The 24,323-nt window shown below is 41.8% G+C and overlaps 1 protein-coding gene across 2 annotated transcripts in view; it reads right to left on the reverse strand.

Moving 5' to 3' along the window:
• Positions 1-2,067: 2,067 nt before the first annotated feature.
• The window catches only part of POU2AF1 (POU class 2 homeobox associating factor 1), a 42,602-nt gene continuing 20,346 nt past the window's right edge, over positions 2,068-24,323 (reverse strand). Inside the window, exons 5-12 of one of the 2 annotated variants that reach the window (XM_030538570.1) lie at positions 23,710-23,981; positions 19,450-19,555; positions 18,859-19,005; positions 13,919-13,970; positions 12,453-12,622; positions 10,386-10,502; positions 3,612-3,776; positions 2,068-2,524 (exon numbers count right to left, since the gene is read on the reverse strand). In XM_030538570.1, coding sequence (XP_030394430.1) covers positions 2,453-2,524; positions 3,612-3,776; positions 10,386-10,502; positions 12,453-12,622; positions 13,919-13,970; positions 18,859-19,005; positions 19,450-19,555; positions 23,710-23,981 — 1,101 coding nt within the window. In that variant the 3' untranslated portion in view covers positions 2,068-2,452. Of the gene's footprint in view, positions 2,525-3,611; positions 3,777-10,385; positions 10,503-12,452; positions 12,623-13,918; positions 13,971-18,858; positions 19,006-19,449; positions 19,556-21,585; positions 23,982-24,323 lie in introns of those variants that run through there. The other variant, XM_030538571.1, reaches the window with a different exon arrangement.

The following is a 24,323-nucleotide window of genomic DNA, read 5'->3' on the forward strand; positions in this document are numbered from 1 at the left end:
AGTGTCTTACAGCATAGCTTCAAAATGAGAAGGCATGTGCTTTGGCTGATTTGTGCCTGAATGTATGCAAATATATGCAAATATACAAGCAACTTTCTCTTTGGTCAGAGAATGTTGGCAGGTATGTAGACGTGATGCAAGTGAAAGTAGGTAACCAAGAGGGAGGGAGGGAAAGGTTTCAAGAAGGATAAGAGTTACAGCAATTTGTAATTACAATACCTATAGCAGAGTTTCTGAAGAGCTTTAGTCTAAACCTGCTAAACATTTGGCTAACTGTTCTTTTTCAAAACTCGTAAGTAACTTATGAGCCTAAGTCCCAGTGCAAATCAGTAGTGATTCCCAATATAACAGCATCATTCAAGAGGGACACACTGAGCACTAATGTTCAAAAAGCGAAGGCTGAAAGAGTCACGTTCAGAGACGCATGCTCCAATAGCTAAGCTGCTTGGACTTAAGCTCCTAAATCACATAGATGCTGCAAAAAAATGAAAATAAAAAAAACGAAAATAAAATTATCCTTTACCTTTCTGTTTACGCTTGTTAAAAATTCATTTGTGCTACAATGAGAAGATAGTGAGGTACAATCAAGATGCTTTCTAGTCAACTTATTAAATATAATTAATGAAAATTACCATCTGTGATACTAACTGTCAGAATGTCACCTTTACTCCCCCTCATTTCTATCGACTCACGAGAGACATTATTTTCAGTCTACGATTGCATAGCAACTCACAAATCTTTTCATAGAAAGAATCTACTATTATGCACATTCCACTAAGAATGTTACTCTCCATTCATGCTTTGGGCTTCCTTCCTGCAATGAATTCCACTGTGCCCACAGTGGAAGCCCACAGTGAATGGGCAGACTGGGGCTTCCCTACATTCTGTTGATTTCCCAATGCCATGTTGGCCCTTTGGGACCATTGGCAACCCTCAGACTGCTCTAAATTACATCACGGGACTGGAATAATACAGAGTGAGCTGTGGGTTTGAGAGAGTACAGGGATGAGTTCATACCACCTTTTCATCCTCCGACAGGACCTGTGCCCTGTGCTCCTTGGCTGCAGCTGAGATTAATCTAGCTTCTTGTATTTTAATGCTTTCAGGACCATAATTCCTGCTATGATTGACAGTGTTGTATAGATTATTCTGACAGGAAATATCGAATGAGCATTATGGATGTTGGGCACTATTCTGGGTAATTTCCTCGGTTTAAGTAATTTGTTTTGTAAAGAATAATTTTAATGCATTTTAAATGAAATAGATGCCTGAAAACAAAATCCAACAGGCCTTTCTTCTTCAGAACTTTTGATTTTCTGGGTTACTTTTAGCATCAATTGGGGCACATGACTGACAGTCTAGGATTGATGCTGATGATTTGCCTTTGTGATTAATCTAACTAAACTAATTAAGCAGATTAGATAACGTCACCATGCTCGCCAGTAATCATTACCTATCTTCTGTAGGACAAAGTGATTTCCTGCACTCTTTTAACTGCATGATTAGAGCTTCAAAATCCCATTAGTCATTGCACATACTGTAGGAGGATAATCCTAAGAGAAGAAATCAAATGATCAGCCAGGTCTGTTATTTTTATATACAGGAACTGTTGCTAAATAAAGTTTTCTGAATGCTAAATAGAATATGTGGGTTAGATTCTCAGCTGGTGTAAATTAGTGCAGCTGTATTGACTTCAGTGGAGTTATGCTGACCTACACCACCTGAGGATCTAGTCTGTATTTTTATCCTTGTGAGCATTTGTTTTCCCCCTTAGAGTCAGAAGCATGATACCCAAGCTTTCAAGTGTGGCTACTTCAATATTCTCATGCAAAATACTGAGGAACAGAACTGATAGTAGCTTCATGGACAAGAGGAATTTTCACTTTAGTTGTCTTCGGTTCAGACACACTCTTGGTCACACGGGTGAACTATGACAATGCCATAGACTCCTAGACTTTAAGGCCAGAAGGGACCATTATGATCACGTACTCTGACCTCCTGCACATGGCAGGCTGCAGAACCTCACCCACCCACTCCTGTAATAGACTCCTAACCTCTGGCTGAGTCACTGAAGTCCTCAAATCATGACTTAAAGACTTCAAGTTACAGAGAATCCACCATTTACACTGGTTTAAACGTGGAAGTGACTCGTACGATGGTGAGCTCAACTTAGTGACTACTGCACATTTGCACCATACTGTTCATTACTGAAGCCTTTGGTTTTTCATTGATTTTAAGGGCAGAAAGGGCAGTTAGAATCTGACCTCCTACACAACAGAGGCCACAGAATTTCAGCCAGTGAGCCTTATCATTGAGCCCAACAACTTATGGCAAAACTAGAGCGTATCTTTTAGAAAGTCGTTTGGTCTCGATTTAAAGACTTCAAGTTTTTCTAAAAGAAGGTGCCTTGTCAGGAAACCAAGGCAAAACCCTGTCCGAATTGGTCGGTGATCTAGGATCTGGCGTTTCGACGGCAGGTAACGAATGCTGACGTGACTCTCCCTTTCTTCAGCAAATGCCTGACCTGCCAACAAATATAAAGACTTAAAATACATTGTGTAAAATTGTGAATGGATGCATACATGGCAGATGTATATGATCCCATTGTCAAGTAGAATGTGCTCCAGTAACCTTTTCACACATGAAGGCACTGTAACTTAATCTTCTGTCAGTATTTGTTCTCATAACACAAGAGTTATGTGCTGACAGTTCTCTAAAATCTCCAGAGCATCCATTAATACTTCTGTTATGCTCCCTGGCTATGGAATTGCCAAAATAGGCATATGCCCTTTGTGTAGGCATATGCCCATATGCACTCCACCCATGGTACAGTGGAGACCCAAATTCGCTGTAACAGAGGAGAGCCTATCTGGCATAATAGGTGGCCCTATTCACTTGAGAATGGTGGCAGAGGCTTTCTGCATCGGATACAGCAGCAGGGGCAACTGTGCATGTGTGAGAGAGAGGGGATGACCCCTATTGGCTTCAGTAGGCCAAGGATTAGGTCCTAACTGTGGGAAGCCACTGTAGCAAGACTAGTTCTTCTTCACTTCAGCTGGGAACAACCACAACAACACTGGAGTTTGAAATTCTTCTTTACTCTTTATGGAGCAGTGACAATTTCTCTCCTCCTCCCCTGTTTAGATAGAACAGAGGAGGAGGGGAACAGAGAATCCTATTGAAATACTGTATTTAGGCCAAGATTTTCAAAAGTGAATAGTGATTTTCAGTGCCCAACTTGATATACCTTAAAGAAGCCTGATTTTCAGAGGGTGGTTGCTCAGCATTTACTGAAAATCAGGGCCCTTTAAAAGGTGTCAAGTTGAACCCCTGAAGATGGAAGTACCCCAAATCAAGAGTCACTTTTAAAAATCTGGGCCTGAATGCCTAGCTGATGGATGGTAATTGCTGGGCATCGGGAGCACTGTGGACCCTCCGCTATGAATGGAATGAAGGTCCATTGTTTCAGAGCATTTCAATCAGGGAATTTCAGTAGCAAAATTTCACTATCACCTAATTGTTCCTCTCTATAAAGGTACATGATGTCTATGTTTAATAGGCAGCTATAAAGTAATAAAAGTTATAAAGTATAAACTGTACGTAATGTTTACCTGATCGCCAGCCTTTCCTGACTGTGCCATGTGAATTGCCTGGTCGTTGTCTAAGTTTCGGATGCTTGGGTCTGCCCCATGGTCCAGGAGCAATTTGATAATTTCTTCCTGATTTTTGTCCTGATAAAGAGCAGCTGCCATGTGCAAAGCTGTGTTACCATGAGCCTAACACAATGAAAAAAACAAATAAAAACCACCTTACAGTCCATTGTTCAATTGTACCTTTCAGTTCCCCGCAAAAATATTTTCAGTTTTAAAAAGGTACCAAAAAAAATGGAAAACTGTCAATTAGAGATGAAGAGGCCAGAAAATATTGGTTACCTGAGGGTATCCCCATTATCTGCTACTTATATATGCCTATTCTAAACACCACAGCTCAATAGACCTGCTACAAAGTTGGAAAAACAGTGCTTCTAAGAGTTGGTGGCTTTTGATGCTTAAGAACAGATGCCTGGCTGTAGCAGTACCTCAGAGGCCAGCAAAAGACACCTGACTAGCAATGTGTCCAATGAGCCTACAGATTTCTGCAGAACCATATCCTGCTAGGCAGTAGGGACCGGATTAGCTGTTTGCAAAAAGAGAAGGGCTTAGTCCATATAAAGTGCCTTGTAGAAGGAAGCTGAAGGGCTAAAGAAAAGTCACGTATCAAGAAACTAACTTTACATAGACAAAGTAAAATCTAGTGCCACATGGATGCACTACACACAGTTGTGCGATGGGATGCATCAATTCATGTAGGGCATCATAACTGAAAATAATGGCCTGATTCTCACTTGCACTAACGCCTCTTTACAATGCCCTGACATGCACATTAAGGCCTCCGCCAGAAGAGTGTAAAAGGGCCTTAGTGTAAATGAGGATCAGGAACAATATTTAATAGATTATATTTGGAGCTAAAAGACATTGATTTCCTGGCCACTGGGCCTTTCCTGTTTCAAAAAAAGCAAGTCCCAGCCATCTTGCCTGTTACTGCTAGAGCTCTTCCAAATTCCAGATCACGGAGTAAGTGTCCTCAGTGCAACTTACTGCAAAACACCCATATAAGAAGTGATCCACCTGGAAAGTGGGCAGTTTTTGAAGGGTTACTGCTGTCCATGTATCTCTATGTAATATTAAGAATATATGCTAGGACTGTATATATAATGGGACTCAGGTACTGAAGCAGGTGAAAGAAATCATAACTGTCATTGGCCCCATTCTGGAAACCATACTATTCAGGACAGCATGTAAGTGTGTGCTTAATTTTAAGTATGTGCTTAAGTCTCATGAAAAGCAATGGGATCTAAGAACACGTTTAACTGCTTTTTTGGGCCCTTCAACATAAGTATTCTTAAAAATGAAAAAAAAATTGTCATTCCTCGCCAGGTCGGTAGGTGGGCTGAGACTGAGTTCTGTAACCGGAGAAGAACTCTTATCACAGTTATCAGACAGGACAGGACAAAAGCTGTAGTGCTGCACAGCCAGAAGAGTCAATAGAATTGGTGTCGAAGGATTAATGAACAAAATATAGATGGCAAGGGATTAATTTATTAAAGATTCTAAGATACTGATAATATATTTAACCAGCCCCATAAGTTTTATTTTTCAAACCATCCTGTATTAATCACAGATGGTGCTCTGTTGAGTTTGTATTATCATTTCCCCTGCTGTGATTCTAATTCATTTCCCTCTGTTCTATTTATTAATTGACGAAATAACCAATAATACTGCTTAGCTATTACACACTGATATGCAGTTGCAGTTATTTTATGAGCCCAGTTGGAAAGGGGATGACATTGAAAGACATGGGACACAAATGATAACCAATTTTAGAAGGAGTGGCTAGTAATTTTTGTTCCACGTGCACCACTGATGCAGAAGATACTCTGAAACACACCTCTAAATAGCAAACACATATGAAATTCTTAAAAGCTTTTCTTAGGGAAACAAGTTTTTTTACAAGTTCTCAATCAGCAAATCTGTTGTGTCAAATTTACCATCCTATAAAACAAAATGATGGTTACTTAGCTCTTTACATGGCTTTTCAAGAAAAAATGTAACATCTGTGTTTATATGCTGTATCTGTGACAACAGTCTTGAGACAGAAACATTGGTATCTTCAGAGACCAAGCATTAAGCTAGGCAAACAAGACTCTTAATCTTATAAAGCCTGAGCTAACTATTGTTAAAGCCTTTGCATTAGCTGTAATGGAAGTTGGATTAGGGACACTATAGGCTAAATGATGCCCAGTCCTGCTGGGGGAAAAGAGATAGAGAACACAAAAAGCCTTCTCTCCTATTGCACAGAGGCATGATCGTATGGTTTAATGGAGGGAGCATTACTATTCACTTCAATGCATGCAGGATCAGACCTTTGGTGCACAAGAGACTGGTGACTCTAGTGCCAGCTGTGGCACTAGATTACACACACAGGATGGGATCGCTGGGGGGAAGACAGGGTCATGCCCTGCAATACTCCCCACCCCTTTGCATTAGCTGGTGGAGCAGGGCTGCTGTACAGAGCAACAACTCGCTGTACCTTGTAAGAAGGTGCACCAATCATTTCTGCCATGTGCTCTCCCTCAGCATTGCCAGAGGTATTATGCCCGTCTCACCAGCACTCCAACTGGGGAGTACTTCAGGGCTGCACCCTGGAGGCACTGTAGGCTCATAATCTCATCCTCCTCCAAACTGTGCTGAGGTTCAGTATTTGCTGCATACTCGGCCCTGGGATGGAGTTCAGGGTCTCCAAGCCCCTCTGCTCTTCCGAGAACTCCTCCAAGATTCCAGGGAAACTGTCAATGTTAATGACTTTCTATTGGGCAGATCACTGAATTTGCACACTGTAGCAGGTAAATAGTCAGATCCATCGAGTCAGGAGACCATTGGAAGTGGCAGCTTTCAGTCAGATTTTACTCAATATCCCAGTGAAGCTGGCATTTGCATACATAGGCATCATCTTGAATCATAGCCAGGATCCCAACAAACAAAGCAACCATGTTAAAAACTGTCCAGTGCACTTCTTCGCTGATCCAAGAGCCACTTGCTAGGCCTCTGACTCCCATCTATTTACCCAGCTACTCCCTCACCTCCCATCCATCCATCCATCCATCCATCCATCCATGGTTAAGACAGAGCCCATTAAAGTCAGTAGAAACATTCCCACTTCTTTCACTGAACTTTGGATCTGGCCTCTGGCCTATAGTATCTGAGTATTCCCTTAAGAAGCCTTGCCCCGGATCCCACTGGCGAGTAAATATTGCAAGGCCATTTCTTTTAGTAAACTGCTAAACATAAATGGGAGATAGTCAGACAGGAATCTAATGGGACTCTCTAGACTCTCACTTGGGTGTTTTAGAAAGAGAATGGAAAGCCTTGACTGCACTGTGGGCCAAAGCCGATGCAGTTGTGAAGAAATAAGAGCAGAAGCTGAACAGCGTGCAGAAACTTATATTAGAGCAAACTGAGGGCCAGGTGTGGGCTCAAATTCTTCACATTCTTCAACTACAGGAAAGATAAGAGGACAACGATTTAATCTTTTTTTCTTGAAAATAATGGTTACCAGAGACACAGCAGTGCAGCTGAAGACTCCAGATGATCCTATCAATGTAGAAAGAGCCCACAGGATTATTATCAGGAGACAGTGTCAGATACCAGAACCCCATGGACAAGTTATTGCCCATGCAATGAGTCCTAAGAGATAAAGAGAGAATGATGCAAAAGAGACCAGGGTGTTTCAAAAAATTAAGGGTAAGGAAAGAGAGTGTTCTTTACAGATCTTTGTCCTGCCACACAGAGAAAAAGGCACGTGTCATTCCCCGTTAAGCAGATCTTTATAAGACGAAATGTGCAATTGTCACTTGTGGATCCACAAAGCTGAGCACAGGGTTAACTGAGCTGAACAACATCTTCTCTCATGCTGGATCCTGTGTAGAACTGTTAACTAGAAAAGGAGGATTCTTCAATAAGGCCATGTTAAAAAGTCAGAGGCTGACATGATGGTAGGAAACCACACTTCAGAGTACTCAACATATGGCAGTGAGCTTCTGCTGTTGGATCTGTGTGTTTATAAGCCTAGATCCTCAGCTGGGGTAAATGGAGCTATATAATTATTTAACTGTACAGCTTTCTCTCAGTCTCTATATCAAACCATGTTCATTTCTGGACATTAGATGAATAACTCCCTTCCCTCCCTTTCTTCGGAGCTGATGACAGGTGCTGAAAACGTACATTGAGTCTAAACAAATCTACCACTAGTGATCTGATGTTAGGTGTTGTCCCAGATGTCACTCTGTTGGGAGAAATATTACAATACTAAGTTCAGCTGGGTTGATAAGATACTTGCTGGATGTGAAACATATTAGATAAGAAGGTTTTTTAAAAAGAGGCTGAGACAGCTTGAAGAAATTGAGTCAGATCATTGACTGGCATAAATGGGCGTAGCTGTACTGAAGCCTACAGAACGGCACCTGTTTACACCAGCGGAGGATCTGCCCATTGTGTCTAGCTGCTAGGCAAGCCGTTATGAGTAAAAACTCCAGGAAATATGTCCAGGGAATGGGCTCTAGTAAAATATAAATGTCATGAAGTTCATTCACAATAACCATTGCCCAGAGCCTGGGTTGACTGGCTTAGACTCAGGGAGCTCACACACGGGGGGCTAAAAATAGCAGGGCAGATGTTGCCACCTGAGCCAGTGCCCGGGCTCTGAGACCCTCCCACGTCGCCAGGTTTCAGCGCCCAGACTCTAGCCCAAGCAGGAACATCTACGCTGCTATTTTTAGTTCTGTAGTGTGACCCTGAGACAACTGACCCAGGCTCTGACTCACTGCCGTGGGTGGCTTGGTTTTTTTGCCATGTAGACATCCTCTTAGAGGCTTGGCAACAGAGCAAGCTGTACTAGGCTGATTTCCTTCTGTTTCTCCTGAAATGCAACTTTGGGTCACTGCTTTCATCAGCTGCTGTGTGTCACCTTTATCTCTCCTTACGGTTTCCAGGAACTGGAAATGTGCGGTAAAATATTTACATTCTCCAAGCTCAAAGTTACAGCTAGTCGTCACGATGGACAACTTCACTGCTCTGTGACAAAATAGTCAGACGGTTCTGGGACTTGCTTCAACGGTGTAAATAATTTGGAGAGAGAAGATTGTGCTGGTGGTCCTTGGAATGAGCCCTAAGCAGCAGGAGTGTTTCCAAGAGTCTGGCTCTGTACGATGGATGGGACAAGTGGTGGGGGAGACACGTAGACTGACACGCGCTGGATTATACTGCTGACCCACGGCATCGCACTGGGCAGTGGAACAGCACAATGCATCATTTCAGGCCTCTTTGCTCAACTTGCCTCATGACTGAATAATAATCTTCATCCTCATTGAGTAATCACTTTTCTTGCCCTTCCCCTTCCTTCCCAACCCCTTCTCTGCTTATGTCCCTCACTGCTTGTGTCAGTTACTCACAGTGTGGGAAAAGATCCATGTTTGAACACTACTACAGGTACTTGCAATGCAGTATAGACTCAATGCTCCATGTAGAATGTAAGACCCAGATTTTTAAAGGTATTTTGGCATTGCAGTACTCAGCACTGCAATGCCTAAAAAATGTGGAAGCCTAAAACTCATTTTCAAAGAGGATTTAGGCACTGAGAGCTTAAATCCCATGGACTGTTGATGGGATCTTGGCTCCTAGGGGCCTAAATCCTTTTTGAAAATGAGATTTAGGGTCCTAAATATTTAGGCATTGCAACACCTAGTGCCATGACACCTAAATACCTTTAAATATTCGGGCCGAAGCTTTCTGGGGCAGGGATTGCTATTTTATTATGTGTGTGTAGGGCACTGATCCCCAATGCAAAACATTCCTGAATACAATCCCTGCAGCCAGTACTCGATCCTCCTTTAAATCCCGCTTTAAGGCTTACCTCTGCTGTGATGCTCACAAAAACCTGCCTGCTGTTTATGCCTAAGAAGGTGACAAGCTACAACTGTTCTTCTTCCCCTTCCTTCTCTTTCTACTTCCTGAATTCTACTAATGCCCCTGTTCCTGCCACCCTACCTTACTCCCAATTTTAAAAAAATTAAATAAAAGATGCAACAAAACACATAACTAACAAAGCAGAGGCACTTCCTCCCCATCTTCCTCTACTTGTATGTTCTATCCTCATCCCCAGATCCATCACCTGTTTGTATGTTATAGCTTCAACCTCATACCATTCATCTGTTTTGTGTCTTCTAGGCCCTGACTCTGAAAGTACTGAGGAATATGCTTAACTTTCACCACATGGGTAAACTCCCTTGACTTCCATGGAATTTAAGTATGTGCTTAAAATTAGGCATGTGCTTAAATGCTTGTCTGACTAGGGCTGCTTTTTCTGAATCAGAGCCTTAGACTGTAGGCAGGGAATCTCTCTCATCTTTGTTGATATAGCTCCTAGTACAAGGGGATTCCAAACCCAATCTGGGTATGTGAGTGTTACAACATCAATACAAATTATGTTATTTTATTCATGGTCAAAATGTAAAGCTCCGGACTCTGTTTCTCACATTAGCTTCCTGCATGATGCCTTCCAGAAAATATTACCTGTGATACATTTTATAAATGGAAACAGGATACACAGGTTCAAGGTAGCTTTGAAAAGCTGCACAGTCCATTGACTTCCTGTGTTTAGTTTGGATAGTTTGCCATATCTGCATGCAAAAATCTTTTCCTGTGAAATCCAATTGTTATATTGCTTTCCAATTGAACACCCCATGTGCTGTGGTTCATGCAAATTAGGCACCAGTGCCAGCCCTAACTCACCTTACTGTTGACAAAGTCCTCAGACATGAAAGCATTTAGTTGTAAGAAGTACTTGAGCAGAGAGATGTTCCCATCCTGTACCGTGTAATGAAGTACTGTCTTGCTGCTTTTAACATCCTGTTAGAAAAACAACAACAAAGCATTTGCAAAAGAGCTTAGCATGTTACATAAGTATGCTGGAGAAGACGAAAGGCTAACTCCTCAACTGGTGTAAATCAGCACTGACTTCCTGCTGATACAGGATCTGGTCCTGAACATGCAACAATGAAGTAATTGTAGAATAAATTATCTGAAAGCCCCTAAATTCTCAGACAGTATGCCACTGGCCAACATTTCATGATCATGTAGTTGAAAAAGGATGAGGTTCCATATTTCACTTGGTAATATAGTGCCAACACATCTCTGCTCTAATCTCTGTGATATGAATTTACTGCTGCCATCCCATTCAACTTATATATACAAAAATGCCTTTCACAAAATGGTCCTGTAAGAATTACCTCTTTTACCCTGTAATAAGCCTTGTGTACCATGGGAGGAAGAGATGAATGCAGAGAGGAAACTTGAAGGATTGGGAAATCTCTCTCTCTCTCTAATAAAGAATAAAAATGATAACACTAATACCTATCTTTTATATATTAATTGAAATAGGGTTTAAATCTTGTGTTGGACTTTTGCACAGGAGTGAATTTTACTCTGCTTTGAGATTGTGAAAAGGAAGATGTTGTAGAAGTTTAATCCATAAAACAATAACAACGATGGAAGAAGAATGCAGCCTTCAAAAGTGTGCCTTTTGCCATAGAATAATCTGGTTAGGAATACTTTAATTGTTTACAAAATACTGCACATGAAATAGCTGCATCACTCACTATGAAGTCCGTGATACTGACTTGATTGGAAAAGTCAATCTTATTGCAATTACATCTCAACTTGTTAGTGACAGGGCATCTTACCACTATCTCAGTCTGCCCCACTTTTATTGCTATTTTTTTAAAGTTTTCAATGTGGGAACTAGAGTTTGTTGAAAAACAGGTTGTTGGCTCTGCAACTGTTTTGTTCCAGAATTTTTTCATTGAAATTTTTCTGCCAGCTCTCGCAGGAACATAATGTGTAGAGTTTAAAAACTAGAACAGACAGAAATCTGACATTCTAGAACTGGATTCCCATTTTGGAGACATCCATTGGATTCCCTAGTGCTGCTGCTACATTACAGTAGCCCTGCACTGGTACTGCGAGGGTTAGCTCTACTCTCTGAGCCAAGAAGGCTCTGCCTCAGCGGTGCCACTGGGCATGCTCCAGCTGTAGACTAGATATAAATGGGAGCACCTTGGCTCATTCAGGCTGGACCACCGAAGAGGGAGGACATATGTTGGAGCTCCAGCCTGGGAACCGCAGAAGCCCCAGACGGTGGAAGCCAGGGACGCTGAGACTCCGGAGGATGCCCAAGGAGTGTCAGAGCTGCTGGGAGCTGCATTGACCAAAAAGCCCAAAGACCCCAGGGACGCTGCATCAGGAACAAGGTAGGAAGTAGCTCAGGGGCACTAGTTATTGTGCTGTGTAGGGTCAGTGTGTTTCACATTGATTTCCCACTGACGGGCATACTTGCCACTGACAGGGCCCTGAGCTGGGACCCGGTGAAGCAGGAAGGACTCGGGTCCCCCTACTTGGGTGTGAGACTCTCGCTCTCCCCAGGTGGCGGCCCTCTCCCCTAACTAGCAGTCAGGCCAAATAGTCCTACTGAAGAGGGCCATTATACAGACTCTGGCCATTGGGCTATGCAGCCCTGAGAGAGGGCAGTTAGACTGACTCTGGCCATTGGGCCATGAAGCCATGCTGAACAGGGCAGTCCTATTGGCTCTGGCCGCTCGGCCACACAGCCCTGAGAGAGGGCAACCATATTGACTTTTCCCCCTAGGTCAAGCTATTCCAAGACAAGGGATGGTTGTACAGACTCAGCCACGGGACCATCATTACCCCCATCCCATCCCAAGAATAGAGAGGGAGCACTTGCTCCGCAACAGAGTGTAATCAGTAATTCAACCACAGAAAGCAACAATGTTCACTCCTTACTCGGCTGTGGATGGAGGCTCCCATCTGTACCAGAAGGTGGATACATGATAGCACCTCCTCACTCTGGTATTGAAGTTCTTTTCTCTGTTCCTCGGTTAGTGTAAGGTGACATTGCTGCTCTCGGAACAGGGAATTATGGGACAGAACAGCACAGTGAAGTGGGGTATGGCCTAAAAAAATGGAAATAAGGTTAAAACGGTTTCAATAAAGAGGTGATTTAAATAAAGGGGAAAATAAATAAATAAGACAACTTTGTCCCCTTTCACCCTGAGTGACTTCACAGTTATGACAAAATGAGGTTTCATGAGAGACACGGGTCTCACATGTACAGGCTGAGGTGCCCCAAAGACACACAGGCCTCCAGGGAGAGGCAAATCACAGAATGAGTCTCTAACACAGATTTAAAATGTTAGTTGCACCAGGTGCCAAAGTGAATCTTTACATATTGAGAAGAGTTAACTCTGTAAGTTGTTCTGGGAGAGCAGGTGGGTGAGGTGGTATCCGAGCTACAACAACACTGCAAACAACATTGTAAGTTGTTCCATTAAGTCAGGGTTCCCTCTTTTGTCTGTTTCATCTATGTGCAGAATCTTCTCTTAAAGCTAGATTGTGAGCTCTAGATGTTTATACAGCGCCTAGCAAATGGGTGCCTTGATCTGTGACTGGGGACTTTTGGCATTACTGTTGTACAAAAATCAATCAATCATCATCATCAGTCATTTGCACTAGCTCTGAATCTTTGCCTTATTTTCAGCTCTTTTTCCAACAATTCCCTCTGTTCTGAGAGAATTCCAGGAATATTTTTGTGTACAATTAACTCAAAGTAATAAATGGCAAATTGTTTGGGAATACATGAGACGTGATTAGAGACCATAAACCTTAGAACCCATTATATTATACAGGATTTTGTTATCCATTATGGTCCTAGTTCAGGAAAACATCCCTATTCAGGCAGGGGACATAAGCATGTGCTTATCTTGAAGCATGTGTTTAAGTACGATTAAATTCTATAGCTTAAGTGCTTTCCTGAAACAGAGCCTATGGCACCAACACTCTCCTTGACATTCTTGCACACCCAAAACTCATTGAATTCAAATATCTGGGTCCCAAATATCCATTATAATTATTATTTGCTGTGTTGTAGCCATGTTGGTCCCAGGAACTTCGAGGCACAAGGTAGGTGAGGTAAAAGCTTTTTTTTGACCAGACTCTGTTGGTGAGAGGGACAAGCTTTCAAGCTTACACAGAGCTCTTCTTCAGGTCAGAAGCATTTGAGCTTGTCTTTTTCTGACCTGAAGAAGAGCGTTGTGTAAGCCTGAAACCTTCACTCTTTCACCAACAGTGGTTGGTCCAGTAAAAAATATTACCTCACCTGCCTCATCTCTCTATTATAATTATTATTCATTATTATAATGCCATCATAAAAATCTGCAAAACCAAAATGTGAAAGAGTTAAACTATCTTACCTTCAAAATCCTTCATTTCCAAATCGTACGGGAAACCTAGTGACATAATAACCTAGAGTTGACAAAAGCACAGGAGAATTTAAATTCAGCAGAACGCTGTTTAAAGCAAAAACCAGTCAAAGCATCCATAAACATTCACAGAGCCAACTGATTGGCAAGAATTTCTGCTGAAGGCAGAATACAGATGAATCCAATTACATGTTCATTCACTTAGCCTAAGTATTGGAGTTCGTGATTGTTTCAAACCTGTCAATTATTTTGTCCCAACTGTAAAACTATGGGTGGTCCTTTGATGCATCTTGTCTGGGAATGTTTTCAAGTATTAAAGGTGGCAGCAGTAGGAGAAATAACAGTATTGTGCACTTTTTCTGTTTCTTTATGATGGATAGAGAAGGCCTATTTTATTTTATGCAGGATAAGGGATTTTTTTTCTGCTTGGTTTTTAATTGATAATATCAGGAATGTTAAATCTTACCTGCTTTTGCTGGATGTGTGTTGGAGGATGCAGAATTGTGAATTGGGAGTTTTCTCAATCCTTAACTGAAGGGATACGGCAGGGGCTGAATCATTAACAAACATTTTTTTTCCTTTTGTTGCATATAAGGTGTTTGTTTTTAAAAATATGTTTAATTCAAATAACTTTAGAGAGTAATAATTATAATAATAATCTGTACATCAATAGTAACTAAAAGCTACAGGCAGAGATCGGGGCCCTTTCATGCTTAGTGCTGTATGTATGCATAATGGGCTTAATCTTCAGGAAGAGAGATTTACGTTAGATATTAGGAAAAGCTTTCTCACTATAAGGGCAGTTAAGCTCTGCAACAGGCTTCCAAGAGAGGTTGGGGAATCCCCATCACTGGAGCTTTTTAAGAACAGGTTGGACAAAAACCTGTCAGGGATGGTTTAGATTTACCTGGCCCTGCCACAATGCAGGGCAATGCTGACCTGCCCAGCTCCCTTGCAGCCTCACATTTCTATGATTCTATGATAATGGAAAGAAAGTCCTTCCCCCAAAAGGCTTACAGTATAAAAGTCACTATTGGGCATGACTGAATGACCAGTTACAATCACAAATCAGCTAGATAAATGTCATTTCCCCTCGGATATTGATGACATCACAATCCTATTGGATCATAGAATTTGCCAGGAAAAACAGAGTGAAACGATTGAATTTCTAATGTAAAAAACATGTAGAACACTTTTGCTTCCTTTAATAATAGCTAAGCTTACAGACCTTCTTTATCCATCATAAAGAAGCAAAGAAGGGCATCAACCCATTTTTCCTCTTTCCCGGTTACCTTAACCATCACTTGAACTTTGGTCATTGATATACTGAATGAACTGTATTACACAAAGGAACGCTGAACTGTACTGTATATGAGAAATTCAGAGGTACTGGGCTCTGATATTGAACATGCCTGCTAGAGCGAAAGGCAGGATAACTATTGTTCAGTTTCAAACTATTCATTTACTGAGCTGTGACTCCTATCCTGAAAGGCTGCACAAAGCCTATCTATGTGGGTATGTCTATACCAGGGTTCAAACTCAGGCTCAGGCATAACTCCCCTTCCATCAACACACAAATCGTGTTGACCCAGGGTCCCAGGACTCCATTGCGGTGGAGGATCTGAGCCTCAGTCAAGCTGCGATCCTGTTGCTTTGCAGTGTAGACGCCACCCCATGGGATTCATGCTCCAGGAGCCTGCCAAAAGTTATTCCACCATCCCGTGGGCTGGCCTTCTCTGTCCCCTCGACACCTACGTTTTGTGGACAGTCAAGGTTTCCCACATTGCACCACGAACTAAGAGCTAGAGTAACCAGATTTTGGGAGAGCACTAGGTAGTCTGGGATATGGATGGTTGGATTTGGGCCTGCATAATACAGTGTAGATACCGGAGTCCCAGGTTGTATTACTAAAGACCCACTTAAACCCTTAGAACAGATCTCAATATTAATTATGTTGAGTTCTATTTTAACAGCTATAAATTTTAGTCAGTACGTCTATGTCAAGGATGGTCAAATACTTCAGCCTACTTTCTGTAGCGCACTCCGCACTGGGTTAACAAACAATATAAACTCAGGACTCTTAACCCTTCCTGTAACGTGAATGCATGTGTATTTAGACCTATCTTAGAAACATATACATAAGAAGCTGTCTCCATATATTATCATTGATAGCATAACTTCATTTCCTAAAGATCTGTTGACATTGGCAATGCTTACATTGTAAAATTTTCATGTGCAGCAATATGGCAGGCTGAAGCAAACATGCCTGCTGGTAGTATCTGGGGCAATATGCAAATTAAACTAATAAAAGCAGTTAAGAATTTCTATGGAAATGAGCATTGTTTGGATTTAATGCAGAATGCAACATTTGAAAACATTCAGCTCTTTTTTCCCCAGATAGGGTGATTTAAAGTGATGCTTCATATAGGCTCTTCATCTAAAATACTAGAAAGTATGACCTTTTCCATACTTTTGTTGAATAACCTAATTTCCCCATAGTTTAGCATCTTAGCTGAGATTTTCAAATATAAATACATCTATCGTGATGACTCATTCAGAACCCTTAATATTTAACATACAGGCATGTGACACTAAGTCTTTGATTGAATTTGGCCCCATATTCAGAGACACCTGGAATCAGTGCCAACTTTACATAATGTGAATGTGATTTATCCAGATAAAATATTGACAAATAGCTCTGAGTTTCCTCCTTATTAATCTCAGTTCATTAAGGAGGAGAAGAAAAGTTCAGAATTAAACCTTAAAAATTCAAGGATTTGCCTACACAGTTTGGGGAACCTGAATATATTTTGCAGCACTTATTTTAAGTGAAAAAGGTGCATTTCCATGAAAAAGGTTCCGTAGCTTTTACAAGTGCTCCACAAACATTCTCTTCAGTGGAATCCTTCCAGTCATATTCAGCACTTTATGAGGCTGAGTGAAAAGAATGTTGTCTTAAGCACTCTATAAGTTACATATTAACTTCCTATTTATGAATTAACTTAGGGCTGTGTATAAGGCATGGTTAACCAGTGCTGAAATTCAAACGGACAGAACTAAGGTGATCCTGCTACATTCTTTCATTTACAATGCAGCACTATCATTAGAAGAACAGCCCTACCCTAATCCTATCATTGTGGGTGCCAGAACTTTGTCAGGGAAGCTGCCTACAGTGTCTGCTGATATGAATAGAAAGCCAAGTAAAGGTTTCTTTAAAGTTTATTAGCAACGTTCCAGATTCCAGTGCACTCACCCATGTTGGGTAGTATCTTGCTCTACGAGAAATCCTGATCAAGTCAATAGGATTTCTGGCAGAATAAAGCTAGGGTGACTATATTTCCCAAAAGGAAAACAGCACACTCCCAGCCATTCGCTAGAGTCCCCTTCCCCCAGCATGAGGCTGTGGCCTGCTGGAACACTGCCTCCCCCCCTCAGCCCCCTGTGCATGGCTGTCATCTCTGCTTGCCTCCCCCTGGCACATTCTTCTGCAGTGCACTCCACCTTTTTGACAAAGGGGGGCATTTGTCCCTTATGCTCTTGCCCACTGATCGAGTCAGCAAGAGGAAATGTGACAATTGCCCACTTCTGCAAAAAAGAAAAAAAAGTCAGGCGGGCTGGGACAGGACTTAAAAAAGGGACTGTCCCGGCCAACGGGATATACGGTCACCCTAAATAAAGCACTATTCAGTGTGAGAAAGTGTATCAGGATCTGGCCATACAAGGAGGCAGGCAGAAACACAGGAAATCATGAGTCGGCAGGTGGTCCTCCAAGTTTACTACTATCCTGAACAGAAGAGATATTCAACGGTACAAAGGACAGTCAGGTGTCACTGACTTTCAGTAAGAATCAGAGCAAGGGAGCTGATCAATCTGATGGGTCTGCCATGAATGTCTACTTCCTCTTTGTGCCTTTGAAAATCCACATCAATAGCTCTTGTCTCTATTTATCATTTTAAAAATATATCTGATTTTGCAAACTAGGTAGGGAGCTAGTCTATGTATCCAGGGACCAAATTCTGCTCTCATTCACAATGATATAAATCTGGAGTAACTCCGCTGATTTCAGCGGTGTTACTCCAGATTCACACCTGTGTAAATGAAAGCGTAATTTGACCTGATGTGCTCCTATCATTGTTACCTTCTCCCTCCCTGTGACTCCTGCTGTTTGCTACACCCACTTGTTCCATGATGTCTCTTCAGATTGCAAATGCTTCAGGGCAGGAGCTGTCTCTTAGTGTGTTCGTATGGTGCCTAGCACAATAAGGCTCAGATCTGACTGGGGTCCCGGGGCACTACTGCAATGCAAATAACAAACAATAACAACAGTAGTATGCCCCGATTTCCTCTACCAGGTTTGGAGCTAGGATCCACATCATGAGCAGCAAGACAGTGACATGATACAGCCATCTCCTTTGAAGTGAAGGGCTAACATATTAGGTGCAAGTGGCAAAAAAGACTCCTAATGAAGGACTGGAAAGAATGAAATCAAGCCAAAAGATTCATACTTAGGGGTATATTTACTTCTGAGATGTTCATTTTAGAAACACATCTCTCAATCGATTGCTACATTCGTGGCATACAAACAGAGAAGTTAGATAACAACAAAATACTCTTTCTGGAAGGTTGCAGTGTAACTCTATTTCTTACAATCCAGAACCTTCACAAGATGAGAACCAAAACCAGAGAGAGACAATGCAGGCTGCTACGTAAGGCACAGACGCCCAACTCACGCAGCTGGCTCTAGACTGGCTCTTTGCAGACTGACTGCTGCTAGATGCACATTTCATTACAGAGCCCCTTAGCCTGCAAGCAGGACCAGGAAACCACTGAGAACTGAAATTTTAGCATGGTTTTCAATGCACCATCCCAAATACTGTGATTTCTTTGCACTTCTATATTGTTTGCAATTAAAATAAGAAAGCTGTTCCTACCTGAATGACTTGTGCATATCCATACGTTGCAGCGAGGTGTAAAGCAGATTGCCCTTTATCGTCCACAGCATTGACATCAGCCCCTGTCAGTATCAAATCATAGACTATGGCTGGTTGTCTGGCAGCTACAGCAACCAACAGGGGAGTCTGAAAATAGCAGCAAAACAAATACAATACAAGACTCCAGCAACAGTGAAACTAATAAAAAAGAAAAGGCTATGGAGGGGGAAATGGGGGAAGAAGGACTCCATGCAGGACCCATGGGATGACTGAGCCCCCATGTTGTCCAAGGATGCTCCTGATAGAGAGGCATGGAGCTCTTGTCAGTGGCAGTTTTATGAGAAACACAGTGCTCCCTTCTGAGCATAGAAAGAGACAGAAACATGCCTGGATAAGGCCCTTTCATGAAACAGTTAAATAAATCCTGTACTTGTCTCCAGGATGAAATTCACCCTTGTTCCGAAGGCTTACGGCTCATACATGGAGATGTTTTTTTCAGTGGGAATGAAGTGATGCTCATGCTGAGTGCTGGCACAGAGGTGAATTAAATGCTGTAATTCTGGTTTGAGCAGGGTACAGTGTCTGCATTACCTTTCCTCTGTGCTCCTTGGCATCTAGTCTTCGCAGCTCTCTCATACGCTCTGCAGCTGCCAGGGTGTATTCCCTCATACCTTTAGCTGCATAAATATGTAGAATTCTAAGACAGTAAATAAAGACACTGATCATTGCCTATCCATGAATCATCCTGGAGATTAATTAACAGTTTTACAGCACAGCACTATCTGGTTTGTGATTTTATACTGTGGGTGCTGAACTCTACAGTAAGGGCATATGGTATGCACCGAGGAGCCATTTAAAGGTCTGATCTTGAAAACAGACATAGTGCTTGCTACCATGAGTTAAACCTATTGATTTCAATAGTGTGCAGTTTTACTCAATTCTTGCACAGCCTAGCTACAGGCTTTCTTTCAGATGAATGCAATCTACCAGGCCTGAGATTCACCCCTGTGCACGGGGCAGTTCTTAAGTCCTTCTTAATAGAACCACAATGTTATACTTGCAGTCGTCCAGTAATATTACAGAATTACATTATCCCATGTATATGCGGTGGACACATGGGTAATACCTGTGCATCAAAAGTAACAAAGATTCTCTTTTAAATGATTTCATCTCTAGGATAAATCTGGAATTTTATTGTCAAAGTGGCTCTACATGGTTTTCGAAGCTAGTGGCTTGAAGGAAAGAACGTTATGTTGATTCTATTAAATCCACAGGACAATCAAGTTATAAAATGACAGTAGAAATATTCCTTACAGATTAGGGTTCATTGGAGCTGAGTTCTCTAATGATGGGGGAAATTCTACACCAGGGGTCGGCAGCCTCTGGCATGCAGTTCGCCAGGGATGTGCTGGCCACGGCTTCCCGCCACCTCCATTGGCCTGGGACGGTGAACCGCGACCAGTGGGAGCCACAATCAGCCAAACCAGCCAACACGGCAGGTAAACAAACTGGCCCAGCCCGCCAGGGGCTTTCCCTGGTGAGCTGCGTGCCAGAGGTTGCCAATCCCTGTCCTACACGTAGGCTGCACTTACTTCTGCAGTCTGGATGAAATTTGAGGTCTTCAAGTGGGATTTAAGCTGTACATAATTTTGTGCTGGCCCTGTGAGTAGGGGGAAATTTTACCCTATAAGCATTAGTACTGTGATGTCAGTCAGCTGGGCATCCTTCTCCTTATTGTTCCATATTTTTCATTTAGAATAATGTAATGATGGACAAATGCTTGTTTTCTTAGACAGCTCTGTTCTGTCCTACGTAATTGCCACAAATTTATTGCCTAAGGGCCACAGTCTGCACTCTAGAAAATATGTACAATGTTAACTGGGCATCTGATTTCCAGCCAGCCTCGGTATTAAGTGCAGCTCCACTCACCCTGGCCTTCTGTCTAGACTATTTCTGCCAAAAGAAGGACAAATGTGCACGGAATGAAGCTTTGTGGGACCTGGGCCATGTTGGGCAGTATCTAAGCTAAAGCGGGTGGACCACACCCCCGGACATAAAAAGAAAAATATATAAAAGGTGCTGAGACATGAATTAACAGTCATAATACCTAGATGGGTTAGGGTTCCTGTTAGCTTGGCCAAATTAATAAAAAAACATACATCTGCTTTCTGAAATGCTGATGCACAGATGTGGAAACAAATCAGCATCCAAAGTGCAGGCAGATAGGTAGACTTCTGGCACTTCAGCCATTTATACCAGCAGAGAATTTGATCCAGAGAGCATGATCGTGGATATCTTTACTACCCTTGCTGGGAGGTGATGTGATCTACGAGATATGGCTCTGTCACTGACCTGATCTGTGACCTTGGCCAAGTCACTCTGTCTTGTCTACTCAGACTGTAAGCTCTTCAGGGTAGGGATTGTCTCCTAGCATGTGTTTGCGCAGTGTCTAGCACAATGTGTCCCCATTCTCAATTGAAGCCTCTCTAGGCCTTACTGTAACATGAATAAATAACAACATGACCGCAGGACCAGTTGCATAAGTAAAGACTACTTGAGTGAGGAAGGTTTTGAGCCCATATTTGGCTCATGAGAGTCTCTTTTAGCATACATTAAATCAACACAAAGCCCTGTAATTAATCGCTGATGATAGTTTCGCAACCATGCTATCAAACTAACATTATTGATTTCCAAGCCAGTATGTTTATATTGTGTCCACTGCCATGAGATACCTCTCTGAGTATGAAAAAAACACTCTAGGCATATGAAAGTTACTGTAGATCTTTATTGAAAATTGGGTTTTTTTAATCTAACAGAACAACCCAGAAAGAAATCCATAGACATCACATCATCACTTTATATACAACTGGGAGATTTTACATACAGTGAAATGAAAAAAAAACTTTCAAATAAATCTTGGCAAACGCTGGCCTGATTCACAACTGCACCACCCCAGTGTTATGCTGGTATTACTATATTACCAGCATAAAACTGGAGTAACACAGTGGTAGATCAAGCCTCATCTAATTAATTTCTTTGCTGGGTTTTTCTGCAAATTTAAGCCACTAATACCAGTAAGTCTAAGCTACTGCAGTTTTCAGACAACATTATGACCATTTGCATGATCTGTTGTTTAAATCCTTTAGATTTGTCAATAGTGAAACCTGCTTTGAAAGTCTTATAGACACTGGACCCGATTTTGCAATCTTTACTCAGGCAAAAACTGTAAAGTTATTTGGAATATTGCCTGGGTAAAAGGAGGAGTAGTGGGCACCAATTAGTTGACCGATGGAAGGTAACAACGCTTTGAATAAATTCATTCCAAAACTACTTCTAAATGTTACAATCATCTAAGGCTCCTGGGCTTTATGAAGCAGAAAAACCCAGAGAAATTGTGTTCATCATCTAGGAGTCCCTTGTGCATTAAGAAAACAGTTAACAAATGTTAAAAATGGATATGTCCTCACGCAAATACCTTTGTCTGTGGCATGATGCCATGGAACACAGTAGTGATATTTACATTAGCTTTAGAGGGGGCAGTATATGCTATTCATTTGCCAGTGAAGAAAAACAAAATGCAATAATGATGCTGCATATGCCTGTGACTCTAAAAGACTGGAATACAGAGAAACTTTCGACGTCGATAAGATACATTAAAGGTCTCTAATTTGACATGGCCTGTCTCCAATTTTAGGATTGTTTATCACTGTTGTAAACTGAACTAAGGCCCAAGAACAAGAGAATGAATGACAGTGCGGCCAGTATTGCCACATACCCATCCTAATTTTGGAAGGCCCAGTCTTCTCAATGATCTCCTGACATAGGGCCATATCTTGCAATCCCATTGGGACGAGGTTCTGTCTCAGTGCGATACACAACACCAGGAGGCAGCCATAAAATATGACTCTACCAGTTCTGAAGGGGAACATTTCACATACTGACTGCTGAAAATGCATCCGTCCAATTGCCCCTCTCACTGAGCTAGAGCTCTGCACGAGGACAAATCTGTACATTTTGCAAGGATGATCAGTAAAATGAAATTAAGAAGCAACTGTACAATTCTTTGCCTAAGTAATTTTGTGTTCCTCTGTTGCTGGTGACCTCTTTTCACACTAGCACATATCTCACCAGTTCGGTTTATATTACTGGTCTTCAGACTGGCTAACAATTGGTGCTACCACAGGAGTAAAAATATTCGTAATCATACAATGAAATTTTTCAATGGTGTTATCAATTAAAGGACCATCTCATTTCAGGCCCCACACTTAAGCTGGCCTTTTCCAAAAAGATTTATTAAGCACAGGTATTGGGGTAGTTTCCTCTATCTGAACAAAGCAAAGATATAGTTGTGTGACCGTTACACATAGCTCAATAAAATATGGCTTGTAAAGTAAATCCTCGAAGACATCCTTAAGATACATGTATCCAAATGCTACAGTCAGACACTACAGGGTTAGCAAATATGTTACTAAAAACCCATGTCAGTTTGAGCCCATGTTCCACATATGAGGGTGAAATTTACTCCTTGCAGAGGGCCAGCACAAGAACTATGCACTGAAAAATTTCCACTAGGAAGGACTAAAAGCAACTTTAGCAGTACATGAGTCTCATGCTAGTACTGTGTGCATAGGTAAATTTCACTCTGAGTGCAAATCTCATATTCGGGGAACTTTAGTGGTGGTTGACAACAAAAAATCTTAAGAAAATAAATAGCCCAAACCTGATTTTCTTGTGCATTCAAAACTCTTGTTGATTTCACTTGGCGTTTTGGATGAACAAGAAATGTAGGATCAGGCCCCATATACATTACTTTAAAGCCCTTCAACAGAAAGAGTGTGATTTAAAACATACGTATCATTGTCTTCGTCTTCTAGAAGTAGCTTTTCAATGGGCAGAGTGCTGATCACTCTTCTTGCATCCTCAAGTTCCTGTGGGGCTGGCTCTGGAATTGAAATGGGAAGTGGAACAAACTGTGGCCCAGGAAGCGAGGATGAAGCCGGCTGATACTGCAGGGTAGATGCTGGTAATGCAGAAATGGGCTGAGCCCATGGGAAATAGGTAAGAGGGGATTGCTGGTCTGTCACCTCCAGCTGCGGCATAACAGCTGGAGTGGTGCTTCTTGGCTGTTAAGTACAAAGATATCAGAATAAGGATACTCACTATCACAGTTAAAACATCTTTTCTTGGCTCCATAAAGTTTCATGTTCAGTATGAAAATTTTCACAAGCTCACCAGAAAGAGGGATGCAATTTGGCTAAAACCCCAGCTGCGAGGAAGCCAGCAAGCACAATCTCAAAGTTTTTGCAGTGGTAAATAGATTCGTACATATCACATTCTCATCACCTTTCCAGTCTCCCTCCTGTCTTCACTTTTGTAAGCATGCAAGGCCTCCTTTCAAGATTATTATAAATTGTATTTTGGACCTGCTATCACAGAATCATAGAATATCAGGGTTGGAAGGAACC

The sequence above is a fragment of the Gopherus evgoodei genome, chromosome 19 (assembly GCF_007399415.2).
Source record: "Gopherus evgoodei ecotype Sinaloan lineage chromosome 19, rGopEvg1_v1.p, whole genome shotgun sequence".
Classification (NCBI taxonomy): domain Eukaryota; kingdom Metazoa; phylum Chordata; order Testudines; family Testudinidae; genus Gopherus; species Gopherus evgoodei.